Source organism: Taudactylus pleione, unplaced genomic scaffold (genome assembly GCF_031769625.1).
Source record: "Taudactylus pleione unplaced genomic scaffold, aTauple2 ptg000209l, whole genome shotgun sequence".
Classification (NCBI taxonomy): Eukaryota; Metazoa; Chordata; class Amphibia; order Anura; family Myobatrachidae; genus Taudactylus; species Taudactylus pleione.
This window is the reverse complement of record NW_028284611.1, coordinates 1,848,114-1,868,745: the sequence shown is the minus strand read 5'-3', so window position 1 is coordinate 1,868,745 and position 20,632 is coordinate 1,848,114. Positions and strand designations below refer to the sequence as shown.

General features: G+C 49.5%; 1 protein-coding gene across 1 annotated transcript; it reads left to right on the top strand.

Annotated features, from left to right (window-relative positions):
* The first annotated feature begins 1,623 nt into the window (after nucleotides 1–1,623).
* PFAS (phosphoribosylformylglycinamidine synthase) lies at nucleotides 1,624–19,608 on the top strand. Its single transcript, XM_088478171.1, has 29 exons — nucleotides 1,624–1,682; nucleotides 4,498–4,636; nucleotides 5,080–5,215; nucleotides 5,324–5,429; nucleotides 5,509–5,695; nucleotides 5,814–5,919; nucleotides 6,679–6,819; nucleotides 7,354–7,478; nucleotides 7,590–7,718; nucleotides 7,806–7,937; nucleotides 8,023–8,151; nucleotides 8,529–8,602; nucleotides 8,726–8,882; nucleotides 9,186–9,247; nucleotides 9,376–9,537; nucleotides 9,622–9,732; nucleotides 9,824–9,955; nucleotides 10,038–10,268; nucleotides 10,383–10,563; nucleotides 10,665–10,748; nucleotides 11,207–11,362; nucleotides 11,602–11,721; nucleotides 11,818–11,963; nucleotides 15,253–15,463; nucleotides 15,685–15,776; nucleotides 15,861–15,975; nucleotides 16,901–17,053; nucleotides 17,138–17,290; nucleotides 18,617–19,608. The coding sequence occupies exons 1-29, from the start codon at nucleotides 1,659–1,661 to the stop codon at nucleotides 18,937–18,939; spliced, it is 4,017 nt and encodes a 1,338-aa protein (XP_088334297.1). The 5' UTR covers nucleotides 1,624–1,658; the 3' UTR covers nucleotides 18,940–19,608.
* The last annotated feature ends 1,024 nt before the right edge of the window (nucleotides 19,609–20,632 follow it).

Sequence of the window (20,632 nt, the reverse complement as noted above, 5' to 3'; positions counted from 1 at the left end):
AGAGCTTACAGTCAGTTGTCATCCTTTAAAACTGCCCCAGAGAGTTCAGTCCAGTGACTCAGGGCTTCATTCAGAGGCGGCCGTACGGTCTACGACCGCACGGCCGCCTCCATGTTTGTCCAGTGCGCATGCGCACGAGGGAGCTGGCTCCTTCGTACGCATGCGTGAGACCCGCTACGACCGACAGCGCCGGTTGTAGCGGGTCTCTTTCCAAAGGGGGCGAGCTGTCGATGTTGATTGACAGCTCGCCCCGTTTGGAAGGCGGGCCAGGGGGGTGGCAGCCCAAACGGAGGCGTTCCCATGGGAGCGCCTGCCGTTTGGGGGAGGCCCCACTGACATCACTAGTGATGTCAGTGGAGAGCTTCCGCTCTGACAGAGCCAGAAGCTCTCCGGGGCTTACGACAAGTGAGACCCTACCCTAGGGTCTCGTCGTAGGCCCCAATGGTCGTGATGGTCTATGACCATCGCGACCATCACCCTAGCGGTCGTTAGAGCTGTGGGTGTAAACCCACAGCCTAACGACCGAAACAGAGACGGCCGGTCAGGATGCAAGCGGCCGCCCAGTTTCTGAGTGACCGCTTGCATCCTCTGACCGCCTCTGAATGAGGGCCACAGTGTGTAGCATTCTCCTAGTGCACATATTATATTCTATAGCAGTTATATATTGTATAGTAGTTATATATTCTATAGCAGTTATATATTGTATAGTAGTTATATATTCTATAGTAGTTATATATTCTATAGCAGCTATATTCTATAGTAGTTATATATTGTATAGTAGTTATATATTCTGTAGCAGTTATATGTTGTATAGCAGAGCAGAATTATAATGTGGCAGCGGATGCTGGGCAGGGTCAGGAGAGGACAGAGCAGCATCATGAGGGTGCAGGATAACTAATACAGAGGAGCTGACACTCATCACAGGACAGTCACTAGTCTCATTCATTCACCAGCCTGTGTATATAACCCTCCTGCCTCTCTCTATGCTGCTATCAGCATCCTCCCCTCTGTCAGTGCCTCCCTCCCCAATCCCAGCCTCCTCTGATTGACTGTGCCTCCCAGTCCCTCCCCAATCCCAGCCTCCTCTGATTGACTGTGCCTCCCAGTCCCTCCCCAATCCCAGCCTCCTCCCCCAGCTGTGTATAATCCGGCCTCTCAATGCTGCTTTCAGCCTCATCCTCCCCAATCCCTGCCTCTTCTGTCTGACTCTGTTCCTCCCTCCCCAATCTCAGCCTCCTCCCCTGTACCTCCCACCTCTGCTCTGTGCCTCCCTCCCCAGTCTCCTCCCCTGTGCCTCCCACCTCTGCTCTGTGCCTCCCTCCCCAGTCTCAGCCTCCTCCCCTGTACCTCCCACCTCTGCTCTGTGCCTCCCTCTCCTCCCCAGTCTCAGCCTCCTCCCCTGTACCTCCCACCTCTGCTGTGTGCCTCCCTCTCCTCCCCGCGGGCCTCCTCCTCCTCCTCCTCCTGCAGACTGGCAGCACATGCTGGAGGTGAGTGATGATGGGACACACAGACCAGTGATGGTGGATACATTAGTATCAGTGTGTACAGCGCTGTGTGCGGGTGTGAGGGGCTGGGGGACGGGTCACGTACATAATACTGCGGGGGCACTGAGCACAAGAGCTGGCAATCTGCAGCTCTGTGCATTGCGGGGGGTCATGCACTGGTGCCCCCGAGGTGAGGTGAGATGGGGGCTCCGGGCAGGGTGGGAAGGGTATCCCGTGTCCCACGTCCCCCCACGTGTGTATGGAGGGGTCAGCGCTCATTGATTGCTGTGTGTGCGCAGTGCTGCCCCATGGGGGTAACTTCTTGTTACTGCAGTAGGGGGGGCATTGCCCCTGGCACTTATTCTGGGCAGAATACTAGCCTATACCTGCTGTGAGCTGCAGAGCTAGCACTCCATTCTCCAGCTTCCCTGTATTTAGTGTCCTGGGTCAGTGCCCGCTACCCAGCTGTCCTGGTCCATAGAGACCCCCTGATACTAAGCAAAATCCCAGGCAATCTGTGAAATCACCCCGCTGGTCTCAGGTTACCCCCATATAGCGTTTTACTTCCGTAATAAATACACATCACTATAGGCGGGGGTCCTGGATTTACCTTACTGGCACTGGTAGTGCAGCTCTCAGGACTGATACTGAGAATTAAGCTCCGTACACCCGGAGCGATCAATGATCAGATATCGTTGTCTGATCGTCCAGTATGTGCTGGATGTTCCATATCCAATATCAAGCACATGTACCAACCCCCCCAACGACTATAACGACCTGCGATCAACGACCACGGGTCCCTATAGTAACCTGGTTGATATCGACCATCCGTGCCTGCGCATCGACCATCGTTTGGGGGTTGGAAGGGCCCAAAAACAGGACGATATTAACGATATGATCGATATCGTTATTGTTCATATCGTCCTGTTATATCTGACCGTGTGTATATACCATCACTTTGCAGTTCCACAGCATAAATAAAATAGGGATTGTGCCAGGGACAAGATCATTGGTGGCAGCTATTAGTGTGTAAGTAATAACCTTTGGTTAGCCTAATATCTGCCCTGACCACAAGAAGGGATTATTTTGGGGGGGAGGGCTATGTGGTCCCTACATTGAATGTACCACTTAGCACTAGTGACTAGGGTAACCTTACTCCAGAGGTGCTCCCTGCGCCCGCACACTGATCTTCCCCATCGCATTAATGCAGACACAAGATGGCGCACACCTCAGGCCCAAGTAACACTTCTCATATTATAATGTGCGTTCTGGGGGGTAATATGTGTAAATCCAGAGATTGGAGACCTGTGACTTTATGTACAGACTGGTCGGTCTCACACTGATACCAGCACACACAAGCTGAGACCTGTATATAGATATGCTGCTGGTAGCTGGCTGTACGTCGTATTACGATCCACTCAATGTACGCGGTGCTGTACGCGGGTGGCCATAATACGAAGAAACTATGCACCATGACAGAAGGTTCACATCCCCCCGGCCAAATGAGCTTGCACTCTGCATGTAAGAGCTTAATTACTAAGAGTGCCCAATAAACACATCTGCTATAAGCGACCAATCAGATGCCTGTTTTCATTTGTCTGACTTCAGACTGTTATATGCCATGTCATTGGCTGCTGTAGGTTGCAGCGCATCAAAGCTGTTTGTGCCGTGATATTTATGAGCAATTGTAAAGTGCAACAGAATGTACAGTACTGGCACCTTCTAAATAAGCCGCAGGGTTTCCTACAGAGCAACAGCAGGGGCTGTGGTGACTGTGTACTAGCTGTGCAGCGCACACCCTTCTCATACCACAAATTATAATGCTTTATATATGTATTCGGCGAGGACCTGTAGCTTTTCCATATGTTCTATGCACAGTCCCTGTATGTACACAGCACAGCACATGCACAGTCCCTGTATGTACACAGCGCATGCACAGTCCCTGTATGTACACAGCGCATGCACAGTCCCTGTATGTACACAGCACAGTACATGCACAGTCCCTGTATGTACACAGCGCATGCACAGTCCCTGTATGTACACAGCAGAGCACATGCACAGTCCCTGTATGTACACAGCGCATGCACAGTCCCTGTATGTACACAGCACAGCACATGCACAGTCCCTGTATGTACACAGCGCATGCACAGTCCCTGTATGTACACAGCAGAGCACATGCACAGTCCCTGTATGTACACAGCGCATGCACAGTCCCTGTATGTACACAGCACAGCACATGCACAGTCCCTGTATGTACACAGCGCATGCACAGTCCCTGTATGTACACAGCACAGCGCATGCACAGTCCCTGTATGTACACAGCACAGCACATGCACAGTCCCTGTATGTACACAGCACAGCACATGCACAGTCCCTGTATGTACACAGCACATGCACAGTCCCTGTATGTACACAGCAGAGCACATGCACAGTCCCTGTATGTACACAGCACAGTACATGCACAGTCCCTGTATGTACACAGCGCATGCACAGTCCCTGTATATACACAGCACAGCACATGCACAGTCCCTGTATATACACAGCGCATGCACAGTCCCTGTATGTACACAGCGCATGCACAGTCCCTGTATGTACACAGCAGAGCACATGCACAGTCCCTGTATGTACACAGCACAGCACAGGCATCCTCATACATTGCTGAATGATATCTGTGTAAATGATTAGAACCATGTATGCTCCAGTCCTGTGCTTGGTACAGTGCGCATGTCGCCTATACACAGGGAGGCGGCCATCTTGTGGTCTGAACCAGTAATGCTCCCCTCTGTGGTCTGTAGATGGCATGTCCCATGTGGCTCTAGTAATCCTACCCAGTAGCAGAGATTTACACATCTAAGATAATTACTAATAGTCAAGTAGAATAAATCAGTGGCTTAATTAAAGACATCCTGAAAACATGGTCTGCTGAGGTCACCTCAAGGACTGGAGCGAACAGTCTGTCCTATACTTGTAGCTATCTCATTCTCAGTGCACTCTGCTTTCTTTCTCCAAGGTGCCCCCTTCCTCAGTGACAATGGTGGTCTTACACTTCTACTGCGCCATCCCGGCGTCCACCGATTCTCCCCTTCTGTCTGGGTCGGAGAATATTCACAGCGTACAGAGAGAGCTCTGCTACAACGTCAGCTGGACAGGTGAGTGACCTCCACTGACTCCCCTGTGTTATCCGATCATATGTAGTGTGACCATAATATGTATCCGATCATATGTAATGTAACTAGGATGTGATGTATGGCCCATAATAATCAGTGTGACCTGTATATATGCAATCAGTGTGTTATCTATGAGACCCTCCTCCCGGCACTCTCTCACCTGCCTCCGCTGTTATCACTAATGTGACATCATGAGTTGTGTGGCCACAAATCATCTCTGAGAAACTTCTTCTCTAATGTTCCCACCGTCTGTGATACAGTTCGGATTGTTTAATGACCTTGGTGTGTGAGATACAGTGTGTTATTAGATAAGCCTGTACGGGATGAGCAATGGCCGTCACTGTGTATAGCACTCTATAATAACACCATACATTCATCACCCCATCCTGTCTCCCTCACCGTCTGTGTCTCTCTGTCCCCTGCAGATGCTTCTTCACCATCCAGGCAGCAGGACGACACGTTGCGCTGGCTCTTCGGTTGCCCGTTTGACCAGCAGAGCATCTCTGACACCTCGTTCCTTCACCCCGAGCCCTCGGATGTGCTCCTGGAAGTTGGACCAAGGTTCATGACTGAATGATTGTCCCCCCCTCGCACACCTCATCCCCAGTTCTATATAGTGGCGCCGTCACATGGTCTCTCACCCACTGCTGTCGCTCTGTCCCACTCTAGGTTGAATTTTTCAACTCCATCCTCCACCAACGCGGTGTCCATATGTCGCACCATCGGTCTGACCAGCGTGGACAGGATTGAGTGTTCAAAAAGATATTTAATCAAGGTGAGAAGGGCTTTCCGGTGAATGGCGCTGCCACAGGCGGGTAATGAGGCGCCACTAACATATAGTCTCAAACCGCCAGTTTCAGAAGGAGCCGGAGGAATGCCAGAAGCAGAAGCTGGCGGTGTCGTTGTATGACCGGATGACCGAGTGCATCTACCCAGAACCGGTGACCAGTTTTGACGTTTCTGTGCGGCCTGAGCACGTCTACGAGGTGGACGTGATCGGATGTGGGAGGGCAGCTCTGGAGACTGCAAACACCGAGCTGGGTACGTGGGTAGGAGACTCTGGTGCCATCTCCCATGCCCGAGCTCAGAATACGTATCTGATACTGTCTCCACATTTCTCTGTCCTGATAATAATCTTTTCCTGTCATTTATTGTACAGGTTTAGCTTTTGATTCCTGGGATTTGGATTATTATACTGCGCTATTCCAACGTGTGGGCCGGAACCCGAGCAGCGTTGAGTGCTTTGATCTAGCACAGTCTAATAGGTCTGTGTCTCTCACCCCTCCAAATGTTTTTCACCCCTATCTCAGACTGTATCTTCCTCAGCTACTCTCACTCATACTGTGCAGTTTTATGGCTTACATGGGTAACCTCTCACCCTCTCTGAGCCTCTCCCTGTACCCCTCCCTCCCTGAACTCTCTCCCTCTCTGAGCCTCTCCCTGTACCCCTCCCTTCCTGAACTCTCTCCCTCTCTGAGCCTCTCCCTGTACCCCTCCCTCCCTGAACTCTCCCCCTCTCTGAGCCTCTCCCGGTACACCCCCTCTCTGATCTCTCCCTTCCCTAATCCTGTCTCCCCCTCTCAGAGCCTCTCTTCCCTAATCCTCTCTCTCCCTCTCTCTGAGCCTCTCTTCCCTAATCCTCTGTCTCTTCCTCTCTCCCCCTCTCTGAGCCTCTTACCTAATCCTCTCTCTCCCTCTCTCCCCCTCTCTGAGCCTCTCGTCCCTAATTCCCGGCCTCTCCCTCTCTCCCCCTCTCTGAGCCTCTCTTCCCTAATCCTCTCTCTCCCTCTCTCTGAGCCTCTCGTCCCTAATCCCCGGCCTCTCCCTCTCTCCCCCTCTCTGAGCCTCTCTTCCGTAATCCCCGGCCTCTCCCTCTCTCCCCCTCTCTGGGCCTCTCTTCCGTAATCCCCGGCCTCTCCCTCTCTCCCCCTCTCTGGGCCTCTCTTCCGTAATCCCCGGCCTCTCCCTCTCTCCCCCTCTCTGAGCCTCTCTTCCGTAATCCCCGGCCTCTCCCTCTCTCGCAGTGAGCACAGCCGCCATTGGTTCTTTAAAGGCCGGCTACTGATAGACGGGCAGGAGAAGGAGCGCTCGCTGTTTGATATGATCATGAAGACTCAGGACACCAGCAACCAAAACAACGTCATCAAGTTCTGTGACAATAGCAGGTTTGTGTCTGTACATACCCCTAATTTAGGCACACCCTCTATAGGACGGGGTACTGCACCTATTTAAATAAGATTAATGTGTTAAATGTAGTTTAGTGCCGAAAACCCGCTGCTGACATGTGATGTCATATATTACCATAACACCTGACTCCTCTGCGCGGCGCGGGGAAGAGAGAGATGGCGGATTGCGGAGAATATTTTACAGAGCAGCTTTCACCCATCTCTATATCTAAGGGGAAAGATGTAGAAGTTTAAGCCAATAGGAGAATGGACCGAAGATGTTTGGGGTTGGCCTGTAAATTGTGCATTTTGGATGTGTCTGTGAAGTGGGCACGTACTTCTGGGCAATGCGCTAATTGGCACATATTCTCACATGTTGTAATATTGCAGGGTCATAAATTACCCTAATACTGGAAGGTTATCCTATTGGGTTTAGCAACTTTGATAGCGAGACAACTGATTCCAAGCTGGGTTTCTTCACATAGAAGGTAAATGCAAAGTCGAATTAACGCTAATTGCCTCATTGTAATGCAGTGCAATCCAGGGAAAGGAGGTGACCAGTCTAATCCCAGCTGACCCCTCTTGTGCTGGCCCCTATCACCTGAAAAGCTCCACCCGGCACCTTATCTTCACCGCTGAGACTCACAACTTCCCCACGGGTGAGTGCACGGGTGACGCTGGTGTTTTCTGGCGGGTGTACCTATAAAAGTGTTACATATACAGATAAAAGTCTGTCACTAAACTGAGGTCCTTGTGACTCCCCGCAACAGGAGTGGCTCCGTTCAGCGGTGCCACCACGGGCACTGGTGGTCGTATTCGGGATGTACAGAGCACAGGGAAGGGCGCACATGTCATCGCAGGAACGGCTGGGTACTGCTTTGGGAACCTGCACATTCCAGGTACGCGGGCTCCGCTCAGCCTCTTCAACATGTCTATGTTGAACGTTCTATCTTCCTCCTCTAACTCGTATGTCCACCTCCCCGCAGGATACTCTCTTCCTTGGGAGGACACCTCCTTTCAGTATCCAAACCAGTTTGCCCGGCCTCTGGAGGTAGCTATTGAGGCCAGCAACGGAGCCTCGGATTACGGAAATAAATTTGGGGAGCCAGTGCTGGCAGGTAAGAGGGTTAGGACTAGTTTCTGGTTATCATTGGTTGCTTTATATTGAATTTCCGCCTGAAAAATATCTTGTAATGTCCGCAGGATTTGCTCGTTCGTTTGGTCTGCGCCTGCCCTCGGGGGAAAGGAAGGAGTGGGTGAAGCCCATTATGTTTAGCGGTGGGATTGGATCCATGGAACATGTTCATCGGACCAAGGAAGTTCCACAACCTGGTAAGGGTCCTCCAACAGAGAAGGTAGATTGATCTTAATTTTGATGAGTAATTGGTGCCCTGTGGGAGGTGATTTTATAGGGGGCAATTCAAGTGTATGCGATGGCCACGATGTGCTATTCACCAACATTGATCGTCTTCCTTCGCACCCCATAGTGGTGAGCAGGACAGCTAGTGATGTTGCAGGTGCCCTATATGGCGGCTATGTGTGCAGCCGAGTATCAAGAGAGGCGATGGGTTTTAGTATGCATTGGTTTCTGAGTAGGAAGGGCGAGGGTCATGTTTGACATCGAGATTACGTGTATCTGCTGTGACGTAGTAAACGTTAGTTAGCCGAAGAAAGAGCTGAAATATCTGTGTGTTACATTTCTCCCTCAGGAATGTGTGTGGTGAAAGTCGGGGGTCCCGTCTATAGGATTGGCGTGGGGGGAGGTGCAGCATCTTCCATTCAAGTAAGTGCAGTTTAAGTCGGAGCTTTTCATCAACTTGGCCGAGGCGAGTCCTGCTTCACGGGGTCCTACATGAGAAGGTGGACCAAGTGGCAGTGTTTAGTGATGTTCTCCTTGAAACTCCAGGTTCAGGGAGACAACGCCAGTGACCTGGATTTTGGAGCGGTGCAACGCGGGGACGCCGAGATGGAGCAAAAGATGAACCGAGCTGTTCGGGCTTGTGTGGAAAGAGGGGAACATAATCCGATCTGTAGCATCCATGACCAGGGGGCAGGGGGCAACGGTGAGACTTTAGTCTTCTTGCATTTCTCTACCTTCTCCTTCCGGTTTTCTGCACTTTTTCACCATTAGGGGTAGATGTACTAAGTCTTAGATGTAAATCACCAACCAATCAGCTCCTAACTTTCATCTTTCAAACACAGCCTGTCCCATGACAGTTAGGAGCTGATTGGTTGGTGCTTTATCTCTCTCTATATCTTCATCTCTCTCCAAGACTTGGAACATCTCTCGCTTAACCTCGTGTATCTTGAACTTGTATAGTTGGATAGGGCCTCCATCCGAACTCACATTGTTGTTCTCTCTAAAGGTAATGTCCTAAAGGAGCTGAGCGAACCCCAAGGAGCCATCATCTATACTAAAAGTTTCCAGGTATGATCAATGTTGTATGTTTGTTTCCACTCCTCCCCCCCCACCCAAAGCCCCCTGTCTGTGTAACCACTTCCCAAGGCAAACCCTTAGAGTTTAGTACATACTGTGCTTATTCCACCTCTCTGAAGTTAGGGGACCCCACCTTGAGTGTCCTGGAGATTTGGGGAGCAGAGTACCAGGAATCTAACGCTTTGCTCGTCCGTCCAAGTGACGCGGAATTTCTGCGCTCTGTATGCCGAAGAGAGAGGTCTCCTGTGGACTTTGTGGGCAAGATCACAGGCGATGGCAGAGTAAGTACCAGCCTCGCCTTATGCGATGAGGTCAGCGGCCCACGTTGTGCCGTCACTGAGATTTACTTACTCTCCCCCTTACAGATTGTGTTGGTAAATGGAAGCGAGGTGGGTCCTGTCCCCGATCACAGCGACCGAAACTGCGTCCCGGTGGACCTAGAGCTGGAGTGGGTGTTGGGGAAGATGCCGCGTAAGGTGCGGGGTACAGTTTCATACATACACTCGACCAAAAAAAATAAAAATAAAAAATTGTTTTTTAATTCCATGTTTCCCTGTATACATACAGGAGTTTGTGCTAAAACGCATTGCTAATGAACTTCAACCTTTGACCCTCCCTGATGACCTTACTGTCAGACAAGCGCTGGAGCGTGTTCTGAGGCTGCCGTCTGTGGGCAGCAAGCGATACCTGACTAACAAGGTGAGTCTCTCTCTGCCTGGACCAGTCATGAGGGTTCTCCATACAGGACACTGTGCGATTCCCGACCTTTTTCCTTCGGCAGGTTGACCGCTCGGTGACTGGTCTCGTGGCCCAGCAGCAGTGCGTGGGGGCCCTGCACACCCCCTTGGCTGACGTGGCAGTGATAGCTTTGTCCTATACTGACACCGTGGGAGGAGCTACAGCAATTGGCGAGCAGCCGATTAAAGGTCTCCTGGACCCCAAAGCGGGAGCTCGGCTGGCAGTGGGCGAAGCTCTTACAAACCTCATGTTTGCCTTGGTGACTGACCTGAAGGTAATGCCCTCCATAATGCCAGGCTCTCTGCAATATATAATAACGAATACAGCTGCGCTTAATGTGCTGGCCGCTTAGAGACCGCCGGTCATCTCTCCCTCCACTTCCTCGTAGGATGTTAAATGCAGCGGCAACTGGATGTGGGCGGCAAAGCTGCCCGGAGAGGGCGCCGCTCTGTACGACGCCTGCGTGGCTATGTGTGATGTCATGGCGCAGCTCGGCGTGGCCGTGGATGGAGGAAAGGATTCCCTCAGCATGGCTGCCAGGGCCGGGCCAGAAACGGTGAAGGCCCCAGGTGATCACGTGACCTCCCCCACACATCCTATAGGTTTATCCACGTCCCTCTCTCGCTCATCCTCCGCTCTCCCTGAGCGTAATACAGTCTCTTATTTCCAGGGTCTCTGGTGATCTCTGTGTACGCAGTGTGTCCTGATATAACCGCCACGGTGACGCCGGATCTGAAGACGCCAGGACAGAAGGGTAAATAACTCAAAGCGACGGATTCTGGGTCATTAGGAAGCTTATTGTAATGGGTGGAGTTGTGTGGTATTTTATATAAACTCTGCATACAGAATAGAGCAGAGGGATGTTATGCAAAACAGGTTATCGTGATCTGCAATAAATAACGATTTCTATTATATTGGGTATACTTTGATACCTTCGACCATATTTTACCATATTTTACTGTATTATCTGTGCAGAGATTTCACTTGACCTTTTTTTCCTTTCCAACAATTTTCTTAAATGCCCCCCCCCCCCCCCCCTAAATCTCTGCATTGTAAGCAGGTAATAGGCCAATCTAAAAAAGCGGCTTCGTAAAAATAAGTTGCAAATGTCATGCTTGGTTTCGTTTTCCCCCCTTCTCTTTCCTATGGCTTAGTCTTAATCTGGAATTGGAGGTGGTGGCAGATTTCATCTCATGTTTGTTTTGGATCCAGGTGTCCTCCTGTACGTCCCTCTCAGCCCCGGCCGGCATCGGTTGGGTGGAAGTGCCTTGGCTCAGTGCTATTCACAGCTCGGAGACCAGCCCCCTGACCTGGACGAGCCCCAGACCTTGGTGTCCTGCTTCCAGGTTACTCAGCAACTCCTCAGAGGTGAGATGGACACAAGACCTTCCTGTCGCTGATTGGTTAATTATTTAAATGTGTAAGCCCTCCCCTTCATGTTCCCTTATTTTGAACATTAGAGTCACATTTTATTCTTGTAAACAACCAGCAGTTATTGTATTGAGCTTTTTGCGTTAATGGCACTGGAGAAGACCCCTCTCAGCGGTAGGCGGGGAACTTCTCTGCTCCTCTGACATTTGATTTATTCTGCATTTTAACTTGCTCAGAACGCTCCCTGAGTGCCGGACATGATGTGAGTGACGGAGGCCTTATCACGTGTCTCCTGGAGATGGCTTTTGCTGGGAACCGCGGGCTGGACGTCGACCTTCACTCTACAATTACCAGCGGTGAGTCTCTACATTACCTTGTGTGGGCCAGTGTCTAGTTTAGCGGTGAGCAACGTCTGGAAACCTTTACATGCGACGTTCGTTTTTGCTTCTCAGCTCTGGAGCTGCTGTTCGCGGAGGAATTGGGGCTGGTCTTAGAAGTCCCTGAAACGACATCTGAGCGGGTTATGGAGCAATATCGGGCATCTGGGCTACAGTGTGTGAGGATCGGGAGCACACAGGGGCAAGGCCCCAGCTCTAAAGTAAGTCTCCGGAGTCTGTGTATGAGCAAGGCTGGTGTAGATTCATTGTCCTGGGGGTGGAGTTAAGGACTGGGAAGTGGGTGTGTGCATTAAAACGCATTAGAAAGACCAGTATACAAACCTGAGCAAATATACATTGCTGGATCGCACTTATGATTCTCTTTATGTCTATTTAAATAGGACTTTCGCTGAAGGTCATGTTACTGTAGTGGTGTGCAATGGCCTTGCCTCTTATTATTGTGGGGAGCGTTTTCCGGCTCTGTACTCCCGCACGCTGTAATCTAGCTGCTGGGCCCCGGGTGCTGCTGCAGGGGGGCATTACTAATATGGAGGAAATCCGACAACTTCCTGAGAGTTATTCAAGAATGAAGAAAAAGAAGCGTTATGCTGGGTGAACGCTGAACCAAAAAATATATTAAAAGTTATATTTTATTGATATACATTAAAAAATATACACTCGATTTTCTGAGAGTTGGTAAAATATTAAATAAGCAATATAACTTTTTCGTTTAGTGAAATACTTCAGGTACAGTAGCCGGAAGAATCTTTTATAGATATTTTTAATGCACTGTTCTTCCTTTTTGCACACTAACATTTTAATATTTTACCGTCTGTCAGAAAATAGAGTGTATATATATTTTTTTAATGTATATCAATAAAATTATAACATTTTACTTATTTTTTGGTTCAGCGTACACCCAACATAATGCTTCTTTTTCTTCGTTCTTTGACCTTATAGCATTAGGGGAGCACTGCATTGAGGCTGTATTTAACAATTATGGAGATTGTGTTCCTATGATTATTAATATATGATTAATATATGGAAGCAGAACCAATGACCATCAGATAATTAATAATATAGGTTCATTGGATACTGGTGCGGGATAGTATCATTATAAGTTCCTGAGAGTTTTCCGGCAGCGGAATCATCTGAAATGAATACGGATTCGTTTTTTGTCTCAGTGTTGGAGCACTGCATGTTGGTCTCAGTGTTGGAGCACTGCATGTTGGTCTCAGTGTTGGAGCACTGCATGTTGGTCTCAGTGTTGGAGCACTGCATGTTGGTCTCAGTGTTGGAGCACTGCATGTTGGTCTCAGTGTTGGAGCACTGCATGTTGGTCTCAGTGTTGGAGCAGTGCATGTTGGTCTCAGTGTTGGAGCAGTGCATGTTGGCCTCAGTGTTGGAGCAGTGCATGTTGGCCTCAGTGTTGGAGCAGTGCATGTTGGCCTCAGTGTTGGAGCAGTGCATGTTGGCCTCAGTGTTGGAGCAGTGCATGTTGGCCTCAGTGTTTGAGCAGTGCATGTTGGCCTCAGTGTTGGAGCAGTGCATGTTGGTCAGTGTTGGAGCAGTGCATGTTGGTCTCAGTGTTGGAGCAGTGCATGTTGGTCTCAGTGTTGGAGCAGTGCATGTTGGTCACACTAGCGGCTGATACAGATGTGGACGCAGTGGCGACATTTACACAGATTGAGCAATGGTTAGCCATAGCACATGCGTGTTGGCCGCACTGCACATGCGTAGAGATTGAATTGCAATTACGCTCACACAGAGGAGTCACTCGCAATGTGAGTGACAGGTAGTCAGCGTTTGGGGGGGATAACTGGTTTGGTTGGAGAAAAGGACCTTTTAGACACTGTTTTCTGGGCGTGCATAAATTAGTCACTGCGTCCTTGGTGGCAGCAGGAGAGCCCTTTTGTGTGTCTGGAGACCGGCTAAAGGCACCACACTTGCCTACCCTCCCGATTCGGCCGGGAGCCTTCCGAAAATCGGTACCGCTCCCAGCCCCCTGGAAAGGCAGGCAAGCCTCCCGTGCCCCAGTGACTTGTCCGCCCCCCCCTACTCTTGCAGTATAAATCCCGGCAGCGGAGGAACCGCTGACGCGTTATCGCGGTCCCGGCCCCTGCCTCACAATGCCATTAATAACGGCATTGTGAAGAGGGGGTGGAGCCATGATGACGCAATCAGGATGTCACGCCCCCATGCCCCACCCCCAAATACGTGTTATTGACTGAACACGCCCCCCATTTTGCAGTCGTTTGTCAGTGTACAAACACTGAACGCTGTGCCTACACTGAATGAGCAGTTGGTCAGTACAGGCTCATCAATCGTCTGCTAACATGTTGAACCTGACGCTATCGTCGGGTTGTGCAACATGTTTGCCCGATGACTGATGTCTAAACAACCAGCGGGAGTGCGCATCGCTGGTCGTTTTTAGAAATTTTTTCAAACGATGTGCAAACGATTATTGAATGATTTAACGATATCGTTCAATTGGACAATTTAATCGTCTAGTGGATATGTGCCTTTAGACTTACTCAGAAGGCTGATGGCCGCCGGATCTGTGTTCCCATGTTTCTGGTTTTGTAAGTGAGCCGCGGATGTGAGATGCTGTCAGTGGGCGTCTCTAAGCGGCGAGCGAGTCATTTAGCATGTTTTAGCTACTGCGATCCGTGAGAGATGGCATTTGTGTGCGGGTCTGAATCGGGCCATATAACTGTACATTGTATAGTATTGGTCATTACAGAATGTGATAAAAGAGATCTGCAGAAAATGGACACGCTAATGTAGAGAGCAGTTTTATCCCAAGGATGGTCTATATGGCATGGCAGATACTCGGCACTTGGGACCTCATTCAGAGTAGGTCGTAGCGGCCGCACGGTCGTAAGGGAAAAGGGGCCGGATATGCAAATGATGCCCTCGCAAGTTGCGTCCTTAAGATCGAATCGTTAGCTGGCCGACCAAGGGGAGGATGCGGCCGTAAGACAAAAAATACGCCCCCTTCTCGTACGCACTACACGTCATCTCCGGCCATATAAGGATTAATCGAGACCATCGGGAACCATCGGAGCTGGTCGTAGAGCTTAAGGTTGACCATACCCTCTCTTAAGCACTATGATCAGGTCAGTGTACAAACCACCCATGTCACGTGTGCCATGACACTACTTAGTTAATTATGCACTCCCATAAAACGCCGTTCACATAATGCGTTCGGATCTCCACTCCCCCGTTTTCAAGCACCTTCCCCTGTTACCACCCACAAACGCCTACTCTTGTCACTCAAACTACCGACCTGGCTGTGTTCAAGGAGAGAGAAATTTCTGATCGTAGCAGCTAGTTTGCGCATGCGCATTGCGAACTTTACGCATGCGCAGTTTAGCGAACATCGGTGGTGTACGACCGTGCGGCAGCTACGACCGACTCTGAATGAGGTCCTTTATCCCTTCAGTGTCAGGACTCTGTAGAAGGTCGGCAGAATCACTAATCGTGTATTTACTTATTTATTATCTCCAGGTCCGGGTTTGTGTGAACAGTGAGGAGGTTCTCTGCGAGAAAGTGGGGAAACTGAGGGCTCTGTGGGAGGAGACAAGTTTCCAGTTGGAGCGTTTGCAAGCCAATCCCAGCTGTGTATCTCAGGAGGAGGCGGGACTCAGTCAGCGTAGCGGGCCGGACTATCAGCTGACTTTTAACCCTTCTGAGAAGCTTCCTCTGCCAGATGCAATGGGTATGGTGGTACTGCGATGGGTATGGTGGTAGTGGGGCTGTGATGAGGACAGTGATGGTGGGGCAGCAATGGGTATGATGGTGAATCTGCGGTGGAGAGTGGGTGTTGTGATGGGAACAGTGGGGGTGACTGCAATAGGTACAGGGGTAGGCGATGATGAAAAGCCATTTGGTAACGGGAGGTCTGGGCATTGGTTGACTGACTAAATACATTTATCACAGGTTCTGCTCAGCCACGTGTTGCCGTTGTGCGTGAAGAGGGAAGCAATGGGGACAGAGAGATGGCGGCCGCGTTGCTGATGGCTGGGTTTGAGGTATTGATGAGCTCCCATCGATCACTGGATATCTTGTGTGAGTGACGCACCCAACACTGAGTGTTCTCCTCTTATCTCCACCAGGTGTGGGATGTCACCATGGAGGACCTCCTCTCCGGAGGAACCACCCTGGACGTCTTCAGAGGTCTTGTATTTGTCGGGGGATTCAGCTACGCTGATGTTTTAGGGTCTGCAAAAGGTAAGTACTCGGCTAGACATTTAAACCTTGCCCAGCGCCAGCACACCGTGGAGGTAGCCATTTTGTGCATTGAACCACTTTTCATGGCATTGCATCATAACCCCTGTTTGTTTGGCTGTGTGGCGGATGTGTGTCCTTCATGTCACCTACTTGATGGTGCCGAGGTTGTCCACTTGGCAGTATCCCAATATCTGCCATCCCAGGGTAATGCAGGTCTCCGTGGGGCAGGCAGGAGCTTCGCCCAATGCAGGTGTGATATTGATGAGGTGGGCGGAGAGCGCACAGGCCCAAATAGTGAGAATAATGGGGGCCAGGTCATCTTCTGGGGTAAACAAATTATGATGCATTTATGTACAGGGTAACTATATGCAGCCTCTTTACTGGTCCTTGTGCCCCCGGTGATGATGACAATCGAGGTCTCCCTTCTAGATAGCAGGTAAGTATCTCATCTCAGGTCAGTAAGACCAGCACTGTTGACTCTCGTGTAGGTTTAAGCTGTACCCTGATATCAACCCTTCCTCCACCAGGGCTCGGTGTCCTGCCCCTCTACCCTTATCTGTCCCTCACTCTATCTGGGCACCACAGGCACACTCCTACCCCGACAGGAACGTTACAGCAAAATGTCCTCCTGTAATTAGGGCCGTCCCAGTATCCTCTCGTTATTGTGATTCATTACAGGTCATAGATGAAGCGAAACAAATGTTTAAAATGGATCATTTAACGAGAGGGCTGGTGATAAACTGCTAGGTGAAATAAGGCTGATGATGTCATTTACGCTGTAGTTTTGGTGTCGTAAATGGCCCCTCAGGCAAGCGGTTTGGGCAATACATGAAATAAGCTGACGGTTGCTGAAGAGTCAAAGTATAAGCCATGTGGAACGTCCTATATGCTGAAGAGGTGTCATTGTGTTTCCCCGGGGCCGCAGGTTGGGCAGCGTCTGTGAAGTTTAACGCCGGTGTCCGCGAGCAGTTTGAAACTTTCCGATGCCGGAGGGACGCTTTCAGCCTGGGAATCTGCAATGGCTGCCAGCTCATGACACTTCTAGGATGGGTGGGATCCGAGAACCCCGCAGATACAGGTCAGTGACCCCCCCCCCCATGCCCGGAGGTTATATTACGGTGTGTCCTCTGTGCTCTCCGCTCATACCAAGCTCATCCAACAGGAATAGTGCCCACGCAGGGGGTCCTGCTCAGCCACAACCTGTCCGGGCGATTTGAGTCCCGCTTTGTGACGGTGAAGATTGAAGAAAGTCCTTCTGTTCTGCTGTGCGGGATGGCCGGGTCATCGCTCGGCGTGTGGGTGGCGCATGGGGAAGGTAAAGCAAAGCGCATCTGTTACTGTGTATAAGTGACACCTGTATTTATCACATAGAGCAGCTTATGATCGTGTTGTTATGTATGTGTTTAGTTATGTCCCTATGGACCAGCAGAAAGAGTTACGACAACTATATAAGGGGTAGATTTACTAAGGCTTCTAAACCAGACAAGTGGAGGTGTCATCCATAGCAACCAATCAGATTGTAGCTATTATCTTCTATAAGGTGCTAGATAAATAAGAAGTAGAATCTGATTGGTTGCTATGGGCAACATCTCCACTTCTAAAACCTGCACTTTAGTAAATGAACCCCTGGTATTTGTTGGTATGTTATAATTTTTTTTTTTTTAAGCACCTCCTTACAGCCCCTACAAATCCATCTTAGGGCCGTATTCAGTTAGTTTTGCACCCACGATACCTTTTCGCTTGCCGGACTCTTCGCCTACATCGCGTGTTTTGCATGTGGAAAAGTATCGGGCGCGCTCCCGCTACTTATAAAGGATGCGGAAACTGCACCCGGCGAAACTAAAACAGGCGAAAAGTCTTGTCAAGAAGTGGGGACCTCAGCCTGACACCCCCCAAAAGATGCACTAACATTGGGGATCACTGTAGATGCCCCCGATTAGGTATTTGGGGTACTTAAGTTGTGACAATTGCTGCCAATTAGCGCCTTAGCACAAGTGGTGAAGAATAGCATTAAGCAGTATTGTTATGGGAGAATAACTACTCCCAGCCAATTTGGGGTACATGAAAATGGGGGCTAGCATTTAAAATGGGGGCTATTTTTAAGTTGCTAAAGTGAAGTTTTAAATCACGTTAAAAAAAAATCCACCTGCCGCCAGCACTTGCAATCAAAAAAACACCTGTCCCATACTTAGTTTTTATGTTTGTTCCCCAACTTTGCACTTTTTCGCCCCCAAAATGAAAGTACTTTTTTGGGGTGTTCTAAAGTCTTTTTTACATTTTTTTGATACCTTTTATCTTTGGGGGGCTGTTCCAAGGCTGCAGGGGAGTTTTCCATCAGTCAACCAGCTACCTTGGCGCTAGGTTATCGTACCTCCTCACATATAGGCACATTGCCCCCCATACACACACATCACCCCCCATGCACACACGCACACATACACACATCATCTGAGCAGATGATCCCACCCAGGCATTGTGTGCACCAGGCTACCTTTCCTCAGGACTGACAGCACGCCTCTCTCACATAGATAGTAATAGGTGTTTAGGAGCTGAGCGCTGGGATTTCTGCCCCAGGTGGCTCGAGTTGGGTTTATCTCCTGTTACTTCCTGATTTGATCTGTACGTCCCTGTTGTCTTCTAGGTCTCATGCGGTTCCGGTCTGAGCAGGTCCTGGACTATGTGGTCTCCCAGCGTTTGGCTCCTCTTCGCTATGTGGATGACCAGTGTGGGGCCACTGAGGAGTACCCCATGAATCCCAATGGGTCTCCTCTGGGCATTGCTGGGCTTTGCTCTGACGATGGGCGCCACCTGGCTATGATGCCCCACCCAGAGCGCTGCACGCAGACCTGGCAATGGCCCTGGATGCCTGAAGAATGGCGCAAGTCTCTGGGCGTCTCCCCCTGGATGCGACTCTTTGAAAACGGCTACAGATGGTGCTTGGATAACACTGTAGATGAATTATAGCCGGAGAGGCCCAGATAAAGCCGGACTGACTCTACTGACAGGATCCTCAGCCATCATTGGTGTCTGGCCACTTGTACTGGTAACACATCTGCTGCTCTCGGGCACATTGAAGGCTGAGCTTTAGTGGGGTCATTAATGGTGATGTTGAAGTCACCAATGGTTGGGGGAGGGGGTGTATGTCAGAGGTCTGGATACAGGAAACAACATGGTCAATAAATGAGAAGGTATTGCTGGGGGAAGGTTCTGTAAATAAGTCAGGGGCCACCAAAACACATTATCTGAACTTGGATGGAGGAGGAAGGCAAATGTGGGGTGAGAGCAGAAGACCTAGGCCACCGCCTGATCGGTCATCCAGGCCATAGAGTATACGTGAGGTGCAGTCCTGCAGAGGAGGCGGTGTCTGAAGAATCAGACCGGTCTCAGCGAGGTATCTATGTATAACCTTCAGATCCCTGTACACTCTGATATACTGTGACCTGGCGCGAGCCTGACCTGGTTCCTCAGTCCGCTTCTAGAGCAGAGTCCCTGTCTTTACAGGAGTATATTTATACAGAACGTAAGACTGTGACTTTTCCGGGGACGCGGCACCTTGCTCGGGGGTTGGCCATTGTTCTCACACAGTGCCTTGTTATACACATTTATAATGTGTACGTTGTTCTAAATGCAGTAAAAGTCTTCATAAAATAAACGTTTGTGTGAATTATTTAAGGTAATAAAATCCGCTAAAGCACATCATCATTAAATTGGTGAGTGGATGAGGATGTAACAATTTTCATAAAACTACGTATTTTTTTTTATTGGATGAAGTTGTTATGACCTAGGGATCATAGTAACAATGTTATTTGTAAATATTGGTCGTCTGTTTACTGATTGGATAAAAGTGCTATGTCCAATTCTGTAACTATATCAGTTTCTTCTAAACGTAACATACAGTACTGTAACGATCCTCTCCCCTCTTCAGTTATATGATGATGAACCTGCTCCTTAAGGGGTCCTTGTTAATTAATTCATCAGTAATGAGCTAAATGACGACCAATAACAAAGCTAGAAAATACCTTTACACTAACGGAAATTAAATTCTCCGCGATACGTGCGCATGCATTGGCGATCGTAGCTATTCCTGCGCACCTTAATGGGCTGATAAGAATAATGCGGAGATGTTTGTGCCAGGTAATAGTCCGCACAGCGGCATCTTGCGGCCATGAATTGTATCGCTGGATGTCAGTTGTTGCGCACATTACATTATGGGATTACATATAAATCTGCTTTTAGAAATAGTGAATTTGTTAATTGCTGAAAACCTTTTACAAACAATAATGTGATCGGCAATGATAGAATAATTATATTGGGAGGGGGGGGCTGCTGGGTATGAGATATCTGTGATACTTTTCTGAGATTATCCGCGGAGGAATCAATATTATATAAACGCGCCAGTGGGATATCTGCTATTAAAGAGCAGTTCTGCAGCGTAATTTACCTCCTGCCATCTATGATTAAGTGGATATTCTTGGGGACGTTACTAATATTCTCAGCCCTGACCAGCACGGAGGTAGATAAGAAGAGAACATACAAAACAAGTTACTTACACGCCCTCTCTTAGTAATTACTGTGTACAAGCCGTTAAACCATAGAGACGCTATATAATCCAGTTTTTCTTGAATTCTGAGACCTATAGGATCGTCTGATACAAATG

Excerpts from the sequence above, each read along its gene's own strand:
- PFAS (XM_088478171.1), top strand. The coding sequence starts at position 1,659 with ATGCACTGGTGCCCCCGAGGTGAG. Across the intron at positions 11,964-15,252 it reads GGCAAGGCCCCAGCTCTAAA|GTCCGGGTTTGTGTGAACAG; the intron begins GTAAGTCTCCGG and ends TATTATCTCCAG. Across the intron at positions 15,464-15,684 it reads TCCTCTGCCAGATGCAATGG|GTTCTGCTCAGCCACGTGTT; the intron begins GTATGGTGGTAC and ends CATTTATCACAG.